Source organism: Lepidochelys kempii, chromosome 1 (genome assembly GCF_965140265.1).
Source record: "Lepidochelys kempii isolate rLepKem1 chromosome 1, rLepKem1.hap2, whole genome shotgun sequence".
NCBI lineage: Eukaryota > Metazoa > Chordata > Testudines > Cheloniidae > Lepidochelys > Lepidochelys kempii.
In genome coordinates this window covers 285,195,800-285,218,851 of record NC_133256.1, presented here as the reverse complement: position 1 = coordinate 285,218,851, position 23,052 = coordinate 285,195,800, and the positions used below count along the sequence as shown (strand labels likewise).

Below are 23,052 nucleotides of genomic sequence, written 5' to 3'. Positions count from 1 at the left end.
GCCAAATCAGTGGCACTAAAGAAGCACCCCAGGAAGACAAGACCATTGTGAGGAAGCTAAATGAATTCTTTGCATCGGCCTTCTCTGCGGAGGATATGAAGGAGATTCCCACACCTGCATCATTATTTTTTTGGGTGAAACATCTAAGAAACAGCCCTAGATTGAGGTGTCAGTAGAGGCAGTTTTGGAACAAATTGATAAATTTAACCGTAATAAATTGCCAGTACCAGATGGTATTCACCCAAGAGATCTGAAGGAACTTAGATATGAAATTGCAGAACTACTAATTGTGGTATGTAACCTATTGCTTAAATCAGCCTCTGTATCAGATGCCTGGAGAAGAACTAACGTTACACCGATTTTTGAAAAAGGCTCCACAGGCAATTATAGGCCAGTAAGCCTAACTTCAATACCTGGCAAACTGGTTGAAAGTATTGTAAAAAAACAGAATTATTACATACATAGACTAACACGATTTGTTGGGGAAGAGTCAATACAGCTTTTGTAAAGGGAAATCACACCTTACCAATCTAATATGTCAGTACGCATGTGGACATGGTTGATACAATTCATATAGTGTACTTGGATGTTCAGAAAGCTCTTAAATATATTCATGAACAATCTGGAAAAACAGGTAAACAAAGTGAGGTGGCAAAGTTTGCAGATGATACAAAATTACTCAAGGTAGTTAAGTCCAAAGCTGACTGCAGGGAGTTACAAAGAGATCTCACAAAACTAGGCAGCAAAATGGCAGATGAAATTCAATGTTGATAAATGCAAGTAATGCACATTAGAAAACATAATCCCAACTATATATACAAAATGATGGGGTCTATATTAGCTGTTACCACTCAGAGTGGAGTTGTTGTAGACGGTTGTCTGAAAATATCTGCTCAACGTGCAGTGGCAGTCAAAAAAGGTAACAATCTTAGGAACCATTAGGAAAGGGATAGACAATAAGACAGAAAATATCATAATACCACTATATAAATCCATGGTATACCCCACACTGTTCTGGGAGCCCTATCTCAAAAAAAGATATATTAGGATTAGAGAAAGTAGAGTAAAGGGCAACAAAAAATTAAGGGAATGAAAGTTTCCATGTAAGGAGAGATTTAAAAGGCTGGGGAGTGTTCATCTTAGAAAAGAGACTAAGGGTGAGAAGGAATATAAAGTCATAACTGGTGTGGAGAAAGTGAATAGGGAAGTGTTATTTATTTATCCATCCACATAACCAGAACCAGGGGTCGCCCAATGAAATTAGTAGGCTTAAAATAAACGTAAGGGACTACTTCTTCACACAGTGCATAGTCAGCCTGTGGAACTCATTGCCATGGAATGTTGTGAAGGCCAAAAGCATAACTGGGTTTAAAAAAAATAGAGAAGTTTACAGAGGACAGGTCCATCAATGGCTATCAACCGAGATGGTCAGGGACACAACCCCATTCTCTGGGTGTCCATAATCTCTGACTGCCCGAAGCTGGGACTGGACGATAGGGGATGGATTACTCAATAATTGCCCTATTCTGTTCATTCCCTCTGAAGCATCTGGCATTGGCCACTGTTGGAAGACAGGTACTGGGCTAGATGGACCATTGGTATGACTCAGTATGTCCGTTCTTATGTAGTGTGAAAGTCTCCCGAAATATTCATCAAATAATTTGTATACTGCCCAGAAGTACAGTAGAACCTCAGAGTTACGAACACGTTCAGAATAGAGGTTGTTCATAACTCTGAACAAAACATTATGGTGTTTCTTTCAAAAGTTTACAACTGAACATTGACTTAACACAGCTTTGAAACTTTACTATGTAGAAAACAAATGCTGCTTTTAACCATCTTAATGTAAATGAAACAAACACAGAAAGAGTTGTCAATTTTTTTTTCCCCACTGAATGCATCCGATGATGTGAGCTGTAGCTCACAAAAGCTTATGCTCAAATAAATTTGTTAGTCTCTAAGGTGCCACAAGTCCTCCTTTTCTTTTTGCGGATACAGACTAACACGGCTGCTACTCTGAAACCAATTTTTTTTTACTTTCCCTTTATTTTTTTAGGAGTTTAATACAGTACTGTGCAGTATTTGTCTCTTTTGGGGGGGCGGGGGGGACGGTCTCTGCTGCCTGATTGCATACTTCTGGTTCCAAATGAGGTGTGTGGTTGACCACTCAGTTTGTAACTCTGAGGTTCTACTGTATCCATTAATAAGAGAGTTATCTGCTTAATACAGTGCTTTATGCTTTTCTATGTCTATATGAATTCTTTTTATCCCTGGATCTTGCCTTATTCCAAAAGCTAGAAATTCAAAATATAGAGCAAATGCTATGTTCCATGAGCCAAAGATACTGCTTCAGACAGTTATCCGCTACTTATGTTTTTAGCAAGTTCTATACTATACCAAATTTTTAAGGCTACAGTAAAATCTTTTTAAACTCTTCCAAAACTTAGCAGATGTCACAATAAAAGTCATCCACCTTCCTTATGGAATATAGTAAATAAATCAGGCTTCACATATAGCGTACAGGGGAACATCTCTTTAAAAACTTTACCTACGATAGGCAGATAATATTAGGAAGAAGGGTCTTTGCCCATTGATATTTTTGCAGAGATATTCACATTATGCTGATTAAATAAATAGCGTTTTGTGGTCTTTAAGGCAGTGTTTAGATGGGTGAGTGAGCCTTTATATTCCAACTCTTGGGAAGTACTACACAGTTGGAAAGATGTCTCCCATCAGAAGAAAGGACTAGGTCGTTTTCCACAGATGCTGCCCCTGTGATGCCTGCAGTCAGGACATATGAGGATATAAGCCATTGTCAACCTTGGGTTAAAGGTGGCCTATGGTGTAGGATTGGCACCCCTTGGTCTGGAAACATTTTTCTTTAAAACTTGGTTGGGAATTGGTCTTCTGGTAATTTCCCAGGCTTCCAAGATTTTAAAGCACTCTTATGCCTTTCTGTTAGAAGGTGCATAGGTTAGTAAGCTGAAGTATCATTTGCAAAATATGTCACAATACTATATTATCACAAACAATTAAAACAGAAGTGCAGCTGCCAAAAAAGTACATATTGTGATTCACTGTCCTTTTTTGTCCCTCTACCTGCTAATTACCAAACTTCAGTGGTTCTCAGTGGATCACTAAGTCATTGGTTCAAATTAGCGAAGTTCTACAGTGTTTAATTAGTGATCTCAGCGCTCCATTTTTTTTTCTTCTTGATGTATTATCAAGAATTAAATCAGTGGTTCTCAAGCTTTTGTATTGGGTGACCCCTTTCACACAGCAAGCCTCTGAATGCGACCCTCCTTATAAATTAAAAACACTTTTTTTTTATATTGAACACTATTATAAATGCTGGAGGCAAAGTGGGGTTTGGGAGTGGAGGCTGACAGCTCATGACCCCCTGAGGGGTGACGACCCCCAGTTTGAGAACCCCTGAATTAAATGAAATCAGAAAATTTATATTTTTCAGACTTTTTTCATGTTCCACTGAAATGGTGAAATCGGTTCTTTGTCAGCATAGAGTAGAATTTAAAGAACGGGTACAATCATTATCGGTGGGAGAAACTAGGCCTGCCAGCTATAAGTCTTTTTCCTCTTTTAATTATGGGCTCAGATTTATTAGCTCCTGGGAGGTGTTACAGAATACCTCCATTTTGCCAAGTACATTTGGGCTTCTCAAGGGGGTTGGAGCCAAAGGCACTTAAGTTACAAGCACAATTAAGAATTGTGCCCTTTTGAATTCAGTGAGTGGGAGGGTTGCCATTGAAGTCAGTGGTGCCAGAATTTCACCCTAAAAGTTAATGAAGTAACTAAATATGATGGTTTTGGAGGAGGGAAGGGATGTGGGGCTTGGGTGTCTCCTTCAAATTCATTGCTTTTTAATTTGAGTTATGTTTTTTCTTGTTCAGAAATCTCTACCCCAAATTTGCATCACCTTGGGCATCTTCGCCTTGTCGACCTCAAGACATAGGTAGGGAAAATAAGTTGTGTTTAATGCTGTGTTGATATTTATAAATGAGAATCAATTACATGGTTTAACAATTAGGTCAATTCTGATTCCTTTATCTAGACTTCCATGTTCCATCTGAATACTTAACGAACATTCACATTAGGGATAAGGTGAGTGTGCTTTCTTGTCCCGTATAATAAAATATGTAGATAAGAGGCTGCTTGGTTTATAGTATTCTTTTCAAGATAACCTGACAAGTAATTTTTTGCAGATGGATATCTCTCATCAAATCCAGTGTTTTTAGAAAGTCTTAAATTCTGTAAGAACAGAGGTGCATGGAATGTTCTAGGAATGTTACATACTCTTTCCAATGTTACAAGACAAAACAAAAAAAAAACAAAAACCCTGCATCCATTACCAGTTTTATTTTCCTTTAATTTCTTGGATGCTAAAAATGGTTTGCATTAGATTTTGGGGAATGTGAGAATGGGTTTAGGAAAGGACCAACAGAAATCATTAGAACCACAGTCAATGTAATGAAAGCAGTAATCAGTCTAGACCAATATCCTATATCTGAAAGTGTCAGATCCTTCAGACCAAAGCATCAAACCCTCATAATTCACATACCATAGTACAGGGGTTGGTAACCTTTCAGAAGTGGTGTGCCGAGTCTTCATTTATTCACTCTAATTTAAGGTTTTGCGTGCCAATAATACATTTTAACGTTTTTAGAAGGTCTCTTTCTATAAGTCTACAATATATAACTAAACTATTGTTGTATGTAAAGTAAATAAGGTTTTTAAAATTTTTAAGAAGCTTCATTTAAAATTAAATTAAAATGCAGAGCCCCCTGGACTGGTGGCCAGGACCTGGCCAGTGTGAGTGCCAGTGAAAATCAGCTCGTGTGCCGCCTTTGGCACACGTGCCATAGGTTGCCTACCCCTGCCATAGTATATCAACATTATACAGTACAGAGAGATTTCTTGATTCCATCTGATCAGCTTATAACCTGAAGCTTAAACATTGATAGCTCTTACTCCTTTCTTCCCTAGCTAATAAAAATAGGAATTTTAAGCTTGATATATTTAAAAAGAAATCCTAAATAATTGTGTTGATGAGATAATTCAATAATGTTTAGAAATTAAGATGTAAGGGTTTGCTGTACTAATGTAGCTATATAATGAAATTAGTAAATGAACTAATAAATTTAAAAGTAAAGCGAGATGTTCAGAAAATACACAAAGAAAAATGATCCCCCCCTTTCAGGTTTGTTACTTACATTAACTGTCCTGCTGTTTATATAATAGGAAAATAGGAAAGCTTAATTTAAATTGGAGAAAAATTGAGCTTTTGATTAGTATATTACACTGCTATATACCTAGTATAACTTTTGCAACATACTTAATATAAGGGAAACAGTTTGATTATATTTTTGATTTAGTTGGGGATTGGTCCGGCTTTGAGCTGGGGGTTGGACTAGATGACCTCCTGAGGTCCCTTCCAACCCTGATATTCTAGGATTATATTTTCTTGACACGTTTAAATGGTATTAGCTGTCATTTATTTTATTTACCTTTTTTGGTTTTTAATCTTAATTTTTTTATCTTTTGCAGCTGGCTGCAATAAAACTTGGCCGATATGGAGAAGATCTACTGTTTTATCTCTATTACATGAATGGAGGAGATGTATTACAGCTATTAGCAGCAGTAGAGCTGTATGTTCAAAATATTTTGGCCAATTTGGTAATATAATAGAATGACAGTTTACTTTAGTAATCACGAAGTAAATCTAAGGTTTCAGAGTAGCAGCCGTGTTAGTCTGTATCCGCATAAGCTTTTGTGGGCTAAAACACACTTCATCGGATGCATGCAGTAGAAAATACGGTAGGAAGATATTTATACACAGAGAACATGAAACCATGGGTGTTATCATACACACTATGACGAGAGTGATCACTTAAGGTGAACTATTACCAACAGGAGAGGAAAAAAAACTTTTATAGGGATAATCAAGATGGGCCATTTCCAGCAGTTGACAAGAACGTGTGAGGAACAGGGGTTGGGGAGATAAACACGGGGAAATAGTTTTACTTTGTGTAATGACACATCTACTCCCAATCTTTATTCAAGCCTAATTTAATGGTGTCCAGTTGGCACATTAATTCCAAGTCAGCAGTCTCTCGTTGGAGTCTGTTTTTGAAGTTTTTTTGTTGTAATATTGCGACTTTTAGGACTGTAATCGAGTGACCAGGGAGATTGAAGTGTTCTCCGACTGGTTTTTGAATGTTATAATCCTTGACGTCTGATTTTGTGTCCATTTATTCTTTTACGTAGAGACTGTCCGGTTTGACCAGTGTACATGACAGAGGGGCATTGCTGGCACATGCTGGTATATATCACATTGGTAGATGTGCAGGTGAACGAGCCTCTGATATTGTGGCTGATGTGATTAGGTCCTATGATGGTGTCCCCTGAATAGATATGTGGACACAGTTGGCAACGGGCTTTGTTGCAAGGATAGGTTCCTGGGTTAGTGGTTCTGTTGTGTGGCGTGTGGTTGCTGGTGAGTATTTGCTTCAGGTTGGGGTGCTGTCTGTAAGCAAGGACTGGCCTGTCTCCCAAGATCTGTGAGAGTGATGGGTCTTCCTTCAGGATAGGTTGTAGATCCTTGATGATGCACTGGAGAGGTTTTAGTTGGGGGCTGAAGGTGACGGCTAGTGGTGTTCTGTTACTTTCTTTGTTGGGCCTGTCCTATAGTAGATGACTTCTGGATACTCTTCTGGCTCTGTGAATCTGTTTCTTCACTTCAGCAGGTGGGTATTGTCGTTGTAAGAATGCTTGATAGAGATCTTGTAGGGTGTTTGTCTCTGTCTGAGGGGTTGGAGCAAATGTGGTTGTATCAAAAAGCTTGGCTGTAGACAATGGATCGTGTGGTGTGGTCTGGATGAAAGCTGGAGGCATGTAGGTAAGTATAGCGGTCCGTAGGTTTCCAATATAGGGTGGTGGTGATGTGACCATCGGCTATTAGCACTGTAGTGTCCAGGAAGTGGATCTCTTGTGTGGACTGGTCCAGGCTGAGGTTGATGGTGGGATGGAAATTGTTGAAATGGTGGAATTTGTCAAAGGCTTCTTTTCCATGGGTCCAGGGGGAGGGATAGCTCAGTGGGTTGAGCATTGCCTGCTAAACCCAGGGTTGTGAGTTCAATCCTTGAAGGGGCCATTTGGGATCTGGGGCAAAAATTGGGGATTGGTCCTGCTTTGAGCAGGGGGTTGGACTAGATGACCTTCTGAGGTCCCTTCCAACCCTGATATTCTATGATTCTATGTCATCAATGTAGCGCAAGTAGAGTAGGGGCATTAGGGCACAAGAGTTGAGGAAGCATTGTTCTAAGTCAGCCATAAAAATGTTGGCATATTGTGGGGCCATGCGGGTACCCATAGCAGTGCCACTGATTTGAAGGTATACATTGTCCCCAAATGTGAAATAGTTATGGGTGAGGACAAAGTTCAGCCACCAGGTTTGCCATGACATTTTCGGGGATACTGTTCCTGACGGCTTGTAGTCCATCTTTGTGTGGAATGTTGGTGTAGAGGGCTTCTACATCCATAGTGGCCAGGAAGGTGTTTTCAGGAAGATCAACCGATGGATTGCGGTTTCCTCAGGAAGTCAGTGGTGTCTCAAAGATAGCTAGGAGTACGGGTAGCATCGGGCCTGAGGAGGGAGTCTGCATAGCCAGACAATCCTGCTGTCAGGATGCCAATGCCTGAGATGATGGGGTGTCCAGAATTTCCAGGTTTATGGATCTTGGGTAGCAGATAGAATACCCCTGGTCAGGTAAAAGAATAAGTGGACACAAATCAGACGCCAAGAATTATAACATTCAAAAACCAGTCGGAGAACAATTCGCTCTCCCTGGTCACTCAATTACAGACCTAAAAGTAGCAATATTACAACAAAAAAACTTCAAAAACAGACTCCAACGAGAGACTGCTGAATTGGAATTAATTTTCAAACTGGACACCATTAAATTAGGCTTGAATAAAGACTGGGCGTGGATGTGTCATTACACAAAGTAAAACTATTTCTCCATGTTTATTTTTCCCCCCTACTGTTCCTCACACGTTCTTGTCAACTGCTGGAAATGGCCCACCTTGATTATCACTACAAAAGGCTTTTTTCCCTCTCCTGCTGGTAATAGCTCACCTTAACTGATGACTCTCGTTATAATGTGTTTGATAACACCCATTGTTTCCTGTCTGTCTGTCTACTGTATTTTCCACTGCATGCATCCGATGAAGTGGGTTTTAGCCCATGAAAGCTTATGCTCAAATAAATTTGTTAGTCTCAAAGGTGCCACAAGTACTCCTGTTTCTTTCTTTAGTAAATCTAAAATTCTGCTTTCTAGTTTACTTCTAAAAGCTAGGAAAGCTTTTTTTAACCCCTAAAAATAGAGGCATGGTCTGTGCACAGGGCTGTAAGCTTCTGAATTCTAATACTTACTCTAGTACTGGTTTCTTTCTATAGTCTCTCCATGTGTAATAAAATGCACCTGCCTCATATGGGTTTTGTGTTGCTTTTAAAGCACCCTGGAGACAAAAAATGCTACATAAATTCCAACAGTTGTTAAAATTAATGGTGTGGAGAAAGTGAATAGGGAAGTGTTATTTACCCCTTCACATAATACAAGAACCAGGGGTCACCCAATGAAATTAATGGGCAGCAGGTTTAAAGCAAATAAAAGAAAGTACTTCTTCACACAGTGCATAGTCAGCCTGTGGAACTCGTTGCCAGGGGATGTTGTGAAGGCCAAAAGTAGAACTGGGTTCAAAAAACAATAGGATAAGTTCATGGAGGATAGGTCCATCAATGACCAACAGCTAAGATGGTCAGATGTACAACCCCGTGCTCTGGGTGTCCGTAATCTCTGACTGCCAGATGCTGGGACTGAATGACAGGGAATGGATCACTCTATAATTGCCCTGTTCTGTTCACTCCCTCTGAAGCATCTGGCATTGACCACTGTCGGAAGACAGGATACTGGGCTAGATAGACCCATTGGTCTGACCCAGTATGGCCATTCTTACGTAACCATCTGAAAACAAAACAACAAAATGGAGGACAATAAACATTCTGAAAATGGTTTGTTGCTGGGATAGGCCAGCTTCTTACAGAGGATGGCCAAGATTTTGGTCCTACCATTGGGACTGTATTTAATAAATGGTTATATGGAGCAGATAAGTAGGTGTTTTATTGGCTTGATTTTATGTCTTAAGAGTTGTGGTTTTTTTAATAGTGTAAACCAATGTCTGCTTGAAAGGGTGTGTTTTTTGTATTCTGAAATCAAAGCAACTAACATCAAAAATTCTTTTTCCTCCCGACTGAAAATGAAAGATTTAACCGCGATTGGAGATACCACAAAGAAGAACGAGTATGGATCACCAGGGCACCAGGCATGGAGCCAACAATGAAAACCAATACATATGAGAGGGGAACATATTACTTCTTTGACTGTCTTAACTGGAGGAAAGTAGCTAAGGTATTTTTTCTTCCACTGTGCAGATTTTTAAATTTATCAACCATGTATTTTTAAAAATCTTTTTTAAAAATCCCCTTTTTTTATGGAGTGGGTGGGTGTGTGTGTATGTATGTATGTATAAAATATTCATTCTGTACCCCACACGCTGGCTTTGTGACTTTAGTTCAGATGTAGGAGGGAATAAGGATTTCCTAAAAATACTGGTTCATTACGGGGGGGGGGAGGAACTGTCCTCTCACTCTCTTGAAGAGAGAGAAAAATGCAGAATATCATTTTCCAATAGTTCTAGTTAAAATCCAATTGCTTTGTTCTGATTACTGAACTATGGAGTAATTACTTCTTGCCATTTAGAAGTTGGGCATGCAAATACTGTACTTTGTTTTAGAACATTAAAAACAGAACACAAACTTTTTATTTTCAAATTAAACCATTTCTCCTTCATGGTATTCCCTCCACAGATGTGCATTGTAGGAGATTCATGCTTTATCACTTGAATCACGGAATCCTTTCATATTAGGAAGTATTTTGGGGCATAAGCCAAAGCTCCTCAGGACTAGGGTTCTTGGCCATAGGGTGGTGTTCAACACAAACAATATCCCTACTTCTATTCATCTTGCTTTGTTCCTCTTTGGCAGACAGTGCAGTCTCAAAATCCAGCCTCACTGTGTACAGGATCAATGTCAAGATTTTACAGAATTTTATTTTTCTTCAAAAATTTAGTTATCAGTGTGTTAGTAGTTTCCTTAGCATAATTTTAAGATCTTTTTATAGGAGTTTTTTTCCTCACTAGAATTTGACTATCAACTGTCCAATTCCAGAGGAAGCAGCGAAGATTCTCATGTGCAATACTATGGCAATATGTTTCCTTGAACACCAAGGGAAGAACAGACTTCCATTGTTGTTATGAGATGCTAAGTGCTTTTATGGAATGATGCATTCAGAACAAGGTGATGTCTTCAGCGCTACCTCTGGCATGAGTTTAATACACACACAAAAAAACCACCCAAGATCCTTACACTACATACAGTACAATTTATTGGATCAAGTGGTCCCTTGAGAATTCACTGAAAAGTTTTATTTTGTCATTATAGGGCCATCTGAATATGGCATGGGTTTGCAGCGTTGGAATTTAAATGTCTGATCTGCTGCAGAATAGATGTTTGTTTGAAGTTCCACATTTCTTATGCATCGAGGAAAGGGGAATATATATGCCTTTCTCCCATTTCCTCTGTTATTTCAAAGTTGATAGGTCAGGGCCAGAGTGATCTTGATATCTTTAGCTCAGCAGACATGGTTCTTGGATATTAGCCCTTTTCAAGAATCTACCCGTTACTCTTCCCTATAACCTATTCTCAGATCCTTTATGTCAAGAAAGAGGGCAAATATTTCATCCAACTTGAGATTCCCTTAACCTGAAAGCCTAATTGCAGGATTGATTGTTTGGTGAGTCATTGCACTTTTCTGTGTAAATCACATCTCTGCTGTTTGGAATCATGCAAATATTCTTCTAAGCAGTTATATGCCTGTAGGTGAAAGTATTTTCATGTTTAACCAGAGTCTAAAGGGAGTAGTTCCATTTCCCCCCGTGTAGCAGTTACCTTGAATTTTCTGTTAACACAGTGGACTCAGGTTTGTCTTCATCTACAGATAGTCAGAGATGACCTATTATATATACTACCATATTAATGTGCAGGAGTATCCATTATTTTCAAATCCCTCAATAAAATGGCTTCTTACTAGTCTGGTGAATGTGAGAACATCTAGTTCTCACAAAGTTTATGGAATCTTTTTTTAACTTCTTGATATGTTACTTTTTGCATCTGTAGTTAGGTTTTGTTTTGTTGTTTTTTTTGACTGGCTAACACATGAGCATTTACACACTTCAGGTCTTAATGGCAAAGCTGCCTTATAAAATTTTTCATAAGGGGAAGATAATTGTAGGGCCTTAAACAAAATTGGCCTAGATGAACTTGGATTTTTAACTGAATTGGTTGATTTCTTTATCAGTTTTTTTTCTTAGTCTTAGATATGCTGTCAGTAATGCTATCTTACATGCCTGAGACATTCTGAGAGGTATTATCTTAATAGGGGGAAAAGGCCCTATTGGAAATCTACAAGGTTGTTTCTCACTTTTGACGAAGAGTGAAGGCCAAACCCTTTCAGTTCCGAGTCTGTATGAATGGATCATGTTATGTATTCAAACATCCTATGAGCTTACTTGAATTGCTGTACCAGAAAGAATAAGTGTCCACTCTGCCACAGAGATAGCAGCCTGCATAGCTGCTATTCACTATATGCCTGTAGTAGAAATTGTAAAGTTGCTACTTGTAGCTTGATTATTCCTACTTTTAGAAAGCAGTATTCTCTTTGAAAATGTAAATTGGATGCTGTATTCAGGAGAGCAGAACTTCAGTCTTTTTGACTAGTGTACTCCTCGTCCTTCTTTCGGGGATAGGTAATCTACAGCAGTGTCAATGAAGAAAGATTACTTTTACCAATAGCTGTTGCTCTCCCAAATATATTGTCTCTGCAGATCCATACAGCTTTTCCTGCCTCCTTCAACTTCACAAATTGACAATAATTGTCCAATATTACAGAGGACCTGACATCTAGTTAGGGAAAGAGGGAGAGCTTTTATACCTTTTTTAGAATTCAGGATCCAAGGAACATGCAAGCGGTAGCATCTTAACAACTTATTGATTTCTTGTTAGTTTGGAGCAAAATATACCAGGAAAGCTGAATATTGGTTGAAGGGGAGTTATGGAGGACTATGGGGAAAAATTGCTTTTTTGAGCAATGGAAAAATAACTACTAGGCTAGCTGTTACTATGTGTAAAACTCATCTGAGACCAGTGGGAATTTCAGGCACAGATGGAGGGCAAGTATATGGCCTTAAGTCTGTGTAGTAAAAATGCTATCTCTAATATTAACCTTTTGAGTCAAAATTTCCCAAGAGTTTTAGGATAATAAGGACATGATTAAATTTAAATGCTGTTTGTAATATGAAGGGTTAGTTGTCTAAGTGACTACACTTCTAAATCCCATTAGAAAAATTTAAATTCCAGGGACGTACAAATATCAGATACCGTGGAGAACGTATCCTGATCAATTACAACCACATGGAGACATTTTTAAAAGATATTTTCCTTGTACTTTGTTTTACTGTAACAGATACATTATTACCGAATATTGAGAATATCAGTTTGCCAGAAGAGCATATTAATAACTGCTACTTAATTGGTCCATGGATGTTGCTTTACTGCAGTCAGGTTAGAATTATCTGCAATAAATTACCATCATTTACATCTGTACTTTAAATAAATTATTTTTCTAGATACTTTATAAATCTTTTCTCTTGTTGTAATGTATATGTGCATTCTTTGGATGATATTACCAAAAGTACCAGACTGTTTTTTAAAAAATATAGACTATACTTGCAATTTAATAAAACTCTGTGACAACATCCTAGGCTGGTTTTAACAATCTAATAAAATAGATTATACATAATCCTACTCAGTGAAATAGCAAATAACATTAATTTAATAAAGAATGAGTTTTACTTTACATTCACCTTTGGTAACAGACTGAAAAAGGAAATGAGTGAAAATTGAATAAGCATTGAGACAGCTTCCTAGATTGTTTTGAAATTCAAATTAAATGAATTATCCATAGACATTTAGATAAATAGCTCAAGAACTCGAATATTGAAGAATTTTATTTCCTATTCACCGTAAACAGAAATATTAAGGAAATGTTGATCACAACTATGATATGCTTATCGCTTTTCATCCTATTCCATGTAGAAAGCACAACATGGTTAGAGAAATTTTGATTTTATACTGAGCAGGTAAAGCAAGAGAATACTCAACTGGATAGCTTCCTCTGTTGAAGCTGCTGAGGTGATGCTGAAAGGCCCAATAACAAGAGAAAGAAAAGTGGAAACAATGAGGCCAAGCGATGCCACCAATGATTACACATTACTAAAAGAAAATTCTCTTAACTAAAATTTTATAATTTCTCTCTTCAAAAATGAGGAAAGTTGATCCCTGTTAAGAAACCAAATTAAAACCCTGGCTTTATTTTTCCTTCCTAGAAGCTTGAATTCTTTATGGTAGAGAAATGTAGACATCAGAAAACACATTCTTTTTCTTAGAAAAGGGATGCTGCCTATACTAAATATCCTTTCAAATATTTAAGGTCAATATTTAAATATTTTTTAAATTATTAATAGAACAACATTTAATGACAAAGACATGCTATAGAGTAGTAGGTTCTTGTTCCTAATTTCTATTTGGGTCTTTTGTGTCCCTTTTGTAGCTAATGCAAGTATTGTTCCCAGTCTAATTGAAAACTATGTCTAGTAATGGGGCTTCCACTGTTTCCCATAGAAGACTGATTCACAGTCCAGTAGACTTCATCATTTTCCCTACATTTAGCCTGTTTAGCCTACATTTGCCTTTGCTCTCTTATTCCATTAATTCTCTTTAAACAATTCTCTTCCATATTTGGTGTTCACACCTACTAAATATTTTGTATAAATACATTGATTGCTGTGACATAACTCACTCTTCGTGACTGTAATCAGAATGACATATGAAAAATAAGATTCACTGCACAGAAAATTTCTTTAGCATTGGATATGCTTTGTGGGATTTTCCCCCCAAAGTATGGAATCCCTATTCTTGGTTAATTCAAGGTATTTAAAAAAATCATTGTTTCCATATGAAAAATAAAAGCAATTAATTTAATCAGTGTTTGCTTAATAGAGAGCTGGAGTTTTTTCCATTTCTTTGTATCTAATAAATACAAAAATGATCAATGCTATTGTTCAGATCCAAATCTATGATGCCCACTACTAACTAAAGTGAAACGTAAAATAACATGTATGAAAGTATTTTTCTATGTGCAATAAATACACTACTTTTTGGTTTTCAAAAATATTTGGTCAGTGAATTATTTTCCCCTATATTGTTAAATATAATAACTTTTAAGTGTAATTACACACTCTGAATGTGGGATCTTTTAATACTTCAGCATACCTGAAGCAGCAATAAAATGACTGACAAACACTGTTTTAATGCTTACAAAACTTGCATCCTGTAGGTGTTAATATTTACTAAAAAAACTGTCAGTTACAAATCTCAATCCATATGGTTCTAAAGGAACCCTCATGAGCCAGTAAGATTCCTTCCTTTAGACTCCACACATTAATTCAAGTGGCTGTTCTCTACATGTAGTCTTGAATGCACTCCAGAATATGTGAGGGTTTGAAGTAACTGATCTTAGCATTTACCTGTTTTCTTGCTTAACAAGTTTTGTTAAAGTAGCAATTCCCCAACTGTGATCCATAGACTGGTAATGATCTGCAGAGCCTATACTGGTCATCTGCAGAACATACTCTGAGAATCATGAACTGGAAGGTTGGAGAGAAGGTAATTTGAGGGACATTTTTCTTATTTCAAAGTGAAAGACAGGAGAATTACAGAGTTAAAGACTTTTACCTTAATTTATACCCCCAAGAACCATGTGTGGAAGCTTTTTCCACACACTGGTATCCCTTGCCCCCTCCTTTCCGCCCCCCCCCCCCAAAAGAGAGCTTATGTGCCTGTGCATTACCCCACTCTATCCATGGATGTGCATGGGGTGGAATTTACCCCCCAACATTAATACAGTGGCATGCTATATTAACTAATTTCCACCTCAGGGTCCCCAGGAGCTGTCTCAGCCAGGAAGCTGGGGTGGAGGATGGGATGAATGTTGGGGCCAGAGCCGCAGTAGGGGGAGACAGCTTTCATGCACATGGCCCTGGCCTTGTAGATGCTGCTGGGATTCTCAAGGTTTGTGGAGATCTTTATTTGGGGGATGTAGATTCAATTAATTCTCAGTATGATTCTCTAAATTCCCTCGTTACCATGGTGAATTTTTTTCTCTGTGCCATAAAAACGTTGTTTCCCCTTAAAGATCAGAGGCCTGGGACTCAGAACTCCTGAACTCTAATCCCAACTCGTGCATTGATTTGTTCTCTAATTCATCTTACCCATCTGTAATAGAAATAATACTATATTTAACTACCGCCAAGGGTGTTGTGAGGCTTTATTATTAATTTTTTCAATGCTTTGAGTGTGTTCCTCAGTAAGAGTTGACATAGTCCCTACCCAGATAAGTTTAGAATCTATAGGAGGTTTGTTGTTTGAGATAGTAAGCTCAATAAATTAAAGCTGAAGGCAAATGTTATTTAGCCTGGGATGATTATTCCTGAGTTAACAGAAAGTATCCTTAAAGTACTGTACTAAATTTTCAATTAAACATTCACTTTTTGAATGAAAATTCAATGAAAGGGGCTTCGGGAGCTGTCAAACTACTAAAAAGTTAAAAAATGATTTTTTTTAAGGCCCAGTTTTATGAATATTTTTGCGTATATCCAAGTTCTATGCTGAAGATGCCGATGTGAGTACACAAATTGGTGATCACAATTCAAGATCATGCAGTGGAATTGTAATAAAAGCAGAGCACTGCATATTCATAGCAGAGTTGTCAAGCGGTATTTAAATGGTAGGTATCCTAGCAATCTGATTCATAATGGTTGCTAGCTATTCAGAATATATTCACATACTTGAGTGGCTGGAATATTTTTATAATTACTAAGCAAATCAAATGCCCACATAGTGCAAGGGATTGTATAAATGAGAGAGAAACTGTGCATTTATGAATTAGTAGCTGTAAGAGCCTCATACACTGGCTGAGCATATTAATATTCAGTATAATGGTTTATAAAGTGCTTTGAGGTCTTTAGATGAAAGCCCCTATTGAAGTGTAGAGTAGTAATAAAGGGCTTATATCTATGCCTCAGCAAACCGAAAGGAAAGATGGATACACCAGAACTTTAACACTTCACCTAGGTATAAAAGGTAGTGGAATGCTTTGTTACATCTGTGATTCTTAAGTAGATTTAAATCTCCTTACATAGTTGTTTGTTCTTCTTGCATTTCATATCATGAAGAAGAAACCTGGCCTCATGGTATTTCTGACTAATTTGTCTTCCACTAACAGTTGGCATGGTGATATGCCACAAAATACCTCGAAACTCAGTGTTGTGGCATCTAAAGTAAATCTTCGAAAAGATCTTTTGAATTGCTGAAAAATAGGTTTAGTAAAAGTTTAGTTAATGACTTACCTGCACATTTGTATCTTGTCTGTCTGTTTAATAGTTTAAGTGCTCACAACTAGGTTTCTGAAGCTAACTTAGCATTTAAAAAAACGGGTAAGATGGTGCTATTGCAGACACTGCACTGTATTATATTGATTTTTTTAAAATAATGAACTATGATCACAAAAGAATCTTTGGGTTTTTTGGCCTCATTTATAAAATAGGAGTTAAATCCAGCTATTTCTAAAAGCATCATTTTACTTAAAGAGAAGAAGTTGCTTGTCATGGATACAGACATTTACATATGTAAGGGAAATATCAACAATTAAATAATCCTTTTTGTTTTAATTGTAGGAGTTCCATCTGGAATATGACAAATTAGAAGAAAGGCCTCATCTGCCATCAACCTTCAACTACAACCCTGCTCAGCAAGCCTTCTAAAGACTTCCCTTTTCTTGGGGTATGGCTGTCTCAGCACAATACTCAAAATAACTGCAGAACTGATGTGGCTCAGGCATCCTGGTTTTAATTCCTTGAGGATCTGGCAATTGGCTCATGCAAAGGGTCACCATTTGAGGTCCTGCCTTACTAATTATGTGCTGCCCAACAACTAAATTTGTAATTTGTTTTTCTTTAGTTTGAGCAGGGTCTGAATTTGTTTTTGTTTTATTTTATTTTTTGCCAGCAGACAAGCTTGGGTCTAAAGACAAGCGAATACACTGTCAAAAGTTTACCACTTAGTTTCCAAAATGTAAAAAAAAAAAAAAAGCAAAAAGACAAAATTAGACAATTTGCATTGTTCATTGTAGCACTATTGGTAATAAAAAATGTTTGTGCATTTTTATGTGAAGATCCTTCTCGTATTTCATTTGGAAAGATGAGCAAGGTCTGCTTCCTTCATTTTACTTCCCCTTATGTTTTGAAAGGCAGTTTTCGCCAAGCTTAATGCAAGAATATCTGACTGTTTAGAAGAAAGATATTGCCACAACCTCTGGTTAGTTTCCAGGGTTGTGTATTACTGAGCTTCATCTTTCCAGAATGAGCAAAACACTGTCCAGTCTTTGTTACAATTTTGTAATAAATGTGTACATTTTTTTTAAATTTTTGGACATCACATGAATAAAGGTATGTATGTACGAATGTGTATATATTATATATATGACATCTATTTTGGAAAATGTTTGCCCTGCTGTACCTCATTTTTAGGAGGTGTGCATGGATGCAATATATGAAAACGGGACATTCTGGAACTGCTGGTCAGGGGACTGCTTTGTCGCCCTGTGCACTAAAGGGCCAGATTTTCAGCAGCCAAGGACATCCATACCCAAGTGAATGTGATGGGACTTAAAGAAGTGAACTGAGACAATTCACTCTGGCTGTTTGAACAGCAGCGTTTCATAGGAAGAGAAAAAAAAAATCAATCTTGTATTTTCTGACCACATAAAGGCTTCTTCTCTTTGTAATAAAGTAGAAAAGCTCTCCTCACTGCAGTGTTGACTTTGATTTGAAATTGTGAAATCATTTCTTCAACAATGAAAAATGAAAATAACTGTTGAAGTATTAAAAATATCAAGCTGTACAGTGGTTAAGACACTTACATTGAAGAGTCTTTTAGCTGCTGACAAATAATTTAAGAGATTATATACCTTTCCTCAGTAGGCCAAAAATTATGGTCAATCTTGTTTTCACATTAAACAAACTAATACAAAATAGAAAATTATTTTTTACAAATGGGGTTGGGTAACATTTGAAATGATAGAAAGGTTCATATTAAAATACTTTTCTTTTTGTGATGGGTTTGTTGGTTTAGAATTAAAATATCCTAACTCGTCACAGCTTTACTTCCAAGCTGATATTTTACCACTTCAAACAGAGAAGTATGTTTCATTTGATGCATATGACTTCCTGAGGCTCAGACCTCAATAAACAAAACCTGAATACACCATTTCTGGAAAGTACTGTAACTGTTCTCTAGACTAAAGGAAAAAAACAACAACCTGGGTAGTGTGTGTCCCTTATTTTAATGTGACAGTTATTTTACATTCAACGACTTGTGAACTATATTACATCTGATGATGCAAACTATGTTTTAAAAAACCTGCGGTTACCAAAGCAAGAAAAGACAGCAAAACAATGTCAGTGAATCTTGATTTTTTTTTATTTTAGTTTTTAACCTATTTTTCTATGTAGTACAAAACAATTTGTTGGCATTTATCATATAATGTTTGGAAATTGACCAATAATGACATTGCTGTGTTTCTGTATCAGGTGTATAGCAACTTTAAATTCTACATTTTTATATGTATTTTGGGATAAGAGAGACATAAAAATATAAAACTACTTATATATCATCTTTTTATTATTTAAAGCAAACAACTTTCTCAATCTGAAAGGAAAGTGATGGTCATAATTTAAATGGTTACAAACACTGATGAAAAAAGTTGCCTATGATTTTTCCCTAGCTCAGAAAAGAATCAAACATTTAACTATTAAGAAACAAAAACTATAAACGGAGGGATGATGTGATTTTTTCAGTACAACAGTTTAATACTCATGGTAAATATTTCTAATTTTAAAAGGCCTGCTTGGACTTCAAGATTTAGGTTTTAAAAAGTACCTTAAGAATACATTAACTTTCATTTAGATGTGATTATTTGTGGTCTAATATATTTTTTCCTGCACAGTATCAGTCTTGGTGAAATGAACAAAGGTAGAGTAAGGAGCAAGACAGTTAGTGAAATTAACAAAACAAAATCTTACATGCTGCAAAGTATGTGATGACCTTTTAAAAATCTATCATTAATCTGGAATTGGGAACGTAACCGCATCTTCCAAACGGTGACTTTTGTAAAGACTTTGCATTCAGTTTCACTAATTCAGAAGCTTGATGTACTTAAAATTAATATAAAATACAATGCACAAGTGTCGGTGCAGGAGCTGATGACTTATACTTTCCAAGGGAATAAATGATGTGGCTCATTTATCCTGCTTCTTGGTGATTAAATAAGGGGGTACAAAGACTTGTAACTCCTGGGTTATTTTAGTTTTGTATCATGTTGTGCCAAAGCAGGAGAAGGAGCTTTGAATACAAAACAAAAGATATAAAACTTGAAGTACTCCATGAACAATTACAGGTCTCCTTAATAAAAAGCAGAACTCTTTTTAAAAAACAAACACACACACACAATACCCTTACTGAAAAGATTTTAAATCAGCATATTTTGGTAACTGAATTGAATTAGGATACTATGGTTATATCTGTATTTCAATAAAAGACCCGCGGCACAGCCATGGCTGGCCTGGGTCAGCTGACTCGGGCTCACAGGATTCAGGCTACAGGGCTATAAAATTACAGTGTTGATGTTTGTGCTTGGGCGGGAGCCCACACTCTGAGACCCCGCGAGAGGGGTGGGTCTCAAAGCCCAGGCTCCAGCCTGAGCCTGAACATTTTTAGCCCCGCAGCCTGAGTCAGCTGCCCTAAGCTCTGAGACTCGGTGCTGAGGATTTTTGTATTACGCTGTAGACCTATCCTGTGGGTATATCTACGCTCCAGTGTAAGCCCAGGGTTCGAACTCAGGCTCAAGCCTAATCCCTCCTCTGTCGACACACACACATCCCGCTAACTCAGGCTCCCAGGACCCTAACGGAGGGGTGGAGGATTCAAGCCTGAGTCAAGCCAGGACCCAGGATTCAAGCCACAATTGCTTTGCAGTATAGATGCAGCCCCGCTGGACTCATGTTCTTGGAGTCTGTCTAAAGTATCCCAATGGCCAACTTTCTTTGTTCTCTGGCAGTCAAGTTTTGGTGGACAGTCAAGTTTTCCCACACTGCACCATGAACAAAGGTTAGAGTGGCCACATTTTGGGAGGGGCCAGCGTAGTGCAGTGTAGATGCTGAAGCCCCAGGTTGGGACCGATGGTTTATGAATGCCAAACCTGAGGTTACAGATGATGCTCAAACCCTAGGTTAACAAACCCAGGGTCTGCTAACTTGAGTTCTAACCCGGGGCTGATGTTCAGTGTAGACATACCCTATGCTATAACACACTGGTTTGCTGTATATCCTGTGGCAGCTAATGTACAAAAAACTTTGGAGGTGATTTTATATTCACTATAACATTATTATTCTTGGAGTAAAAAGATTACTATTCTTCAACTGTTTTCATTTAAGTCTTTTTCTGTAATTACATGTAGTCAGTCCTCTGTGGACCGTACGCAAGGTAAGTTATGAGTAGCAATATGAACCTGGCTTTCTCAAAACAGTTGGAAATATTTAGATCTTTGAAGTGTTTCAAAGACATTTCTAGAGTTGTGGTTTTGTTAAGGCTTGTTATAAAGCTCTCTTCACTGATGCATCGAAACAGAAGAAGAATCATTGCAGTTTATTTGGATAGTCACTTCTCTGTTGGGAAAAAAATGAAATGGACATTACGCACGTGTCTAGAAATAGCAGTGAAGGGAATATTCAGTTAGACAACTATTCCAGCCTTATCTCAAACCACTGGGCTTTTTCCAAAACTGAGTTAAAAACAAGCAATCTTAGCATTCAATTCCCTGTCTGAGTTTTATTACAGCGATGGGTCCTGATGCTGCAAATATTTACAAATGTGGGTAACTTCATGCACTTGAGTCTCGCTGAACACACATGTAGTCCCACTGAACATGCGAGGCTATTCACATATGTACGGTTATTCATGTACAATATTTTGGCGTTGGGTGCCAAAGCTGTCTGCCCTATGTATTTTAGTATTAGTGACTGACAGATTGCTGATTGACATGGTAAGTGTTATCCAGCACAGGAACTTAATAGTCCTGCTGCTATTTTGCCGTGCATTATGTGCAATGTTGTATCTTTAGATCAGTGCAATTGATTTGAATTTTTATAGTTTATTACAGTAGATAATCTTATTTCAAAAAAGCTATTGACTCTCAATTTTCAGAAGATTTTGCTTCGAATAAGCTGAGTCATATACTTTAATTAGTATTTAACTGAAGTTCTAGAATGTGCTGCATTTCAGTAACTGGAGCCACTAACTTTGAATTACAGTTTTTTTTTGTAATGACCCAGAGGCAATGCTGAAAATAACTCTGGAAATCGTCAATTCTTTCATTTCTGTAAGTCTGTTTAGCAGACACCTAGATCCTGGCATTGATATCTAGTTGGTAGTGACTCAACGATTCAAACAGGTTAGTCAATTTCTAAATAAAATTGTTTTAAATATAATAATAAACTACACAGGACACATTTAAAATTTACTTTTTAGTAATCTCCCAATAATTTTAATTAAAACGACTTCCACAGGAATTGTATATTTACATTGACTGAAATTGAATGTAAACGTCATTGGCAGCCTACCTTAATCAAGAAGGGATTTAAAATGAACAATTGTGATGCTAATGAATGAGCTGCATAGTTTTGTATTCCAAATAACTAAATATATTAAAATTGCATAGGTTAAAATAGTTAAACATTTCAGAATAAGCTTATTCTTTGGATACCATGCTTCCCCCCACATTTTTCTCAGAGGATAATCTCAAAATTATGGTAATGGGAGTTTGGGTTGGGTACAGGCTACTGTACTGTAACCTTTTTCTCCTGGATTCTCACTTGAGACTCTTCACATAGGGTGAGAATTTTGGGGATTTGGCTATTTGTTTCCCTCCTTCTAACAAATAATTTTGCCCTCAGCATTTTGGGGGCATCAAAAGAGTTTACATCTAGTCATTTGAATAATAATGAAGTTGAATTTTACAGATTAATTTTTAAATTTGTGGTTTGAATAAACTCAGATTTAATTTGGCCTTTAAAAACAGTCTACTATTGGAGTTACTTTTCAGCTATTTTTTAAAGTAAAGTTAGATTTAGCTAAAAAAAATTCTTGAACGTTATGAAGTCAACTGACTTTGAAATATAGTACTACAAGTTGGATAAATAAAAATTTCAACTTGAACTTTAGATATTTATATGCCCAAGTTTCCTATTTCATTTCACATAAACATACAATACTTTATCTGTGAAGATCTCAAAGTGCATTTCAACCATTTTTATTGTATACAGCTGTTAAAAAGTCTGTAGTGTCCACTGTACAAGCAAACTAGCAACTGTCCTATTATATGCTTCATCTTTCATATGCCTGTGCATTGTTGCTGACCAAAAGCTAATGCAAAGCTGGGCACTTGTGCTGACATGTTTGTGAGAAGAAGGGAAAAGGGATGCCTCCTCTTGTTCCTGAGTCCTGATGGTCATTTTGTTTTCTTTGAAGGTATGGGATGAAATCTATACATCTCATGTTTACAAATAAACAAACTGCTTATGGTATCAAAAGCATTGCATTCTCAATAGCCTTGCTTTACTAAGCTTATCTACATGCTCCTAAAAATTGTATTTAAAGATTTCAAGAAATATGGCAAGAGTTCAGTC

At 37.1% G+C, this 23,052-nt stretch overlaps 1 protein-coding gene across 5 annotated transcripts in view; it reads left to right on the top strand.

The window, feature by feature from the left end:
- CNOT2 (CCR4-NOT transcription complex subunit 2) overlaps positions 1–18,117 on the top strand; it is a 151,413-nt gene extending 133,296 nt beyond the window's left edge. For 2 of the 5 annotated variants that reach the window (XM_073327793.1, XM_073327791.1), the window contains 6 exons: positions 3,909–3,970; positions 4,070–4,119; positions 5,563–5,663; positions 9,341–9,485; positions 10,276–10,432; positions 16,987–17,064. In XM_073327793.1, the coding sequence (XP_073183894.1) occupies positions 3,909–3,970; positions 4,070–4,119; positions 5,563–5,663; positions 9,341–9,485; positions 10,276–10,392 (475 nt within the window). In that variant the 3' untranslated portion in view covers positions 10,393–10,432; positions 16,987–17,064. Of the gene's footprint in view, positions 1–3,908; positions 3,971–4,069; positions 4,120–5,562; positions 5,664–9,340; positions 9,486–10,275; positions 10,433–16,986 lie in introns of all 5 variants that reach the window. The other 3 variants (XM_073327795.1, XM_073327792.1, XM_073327794.1) reach the window with 2 other exon arrangements.
- Positions 18,118–23,052: the final 4,935 nt, after the last annotated feature.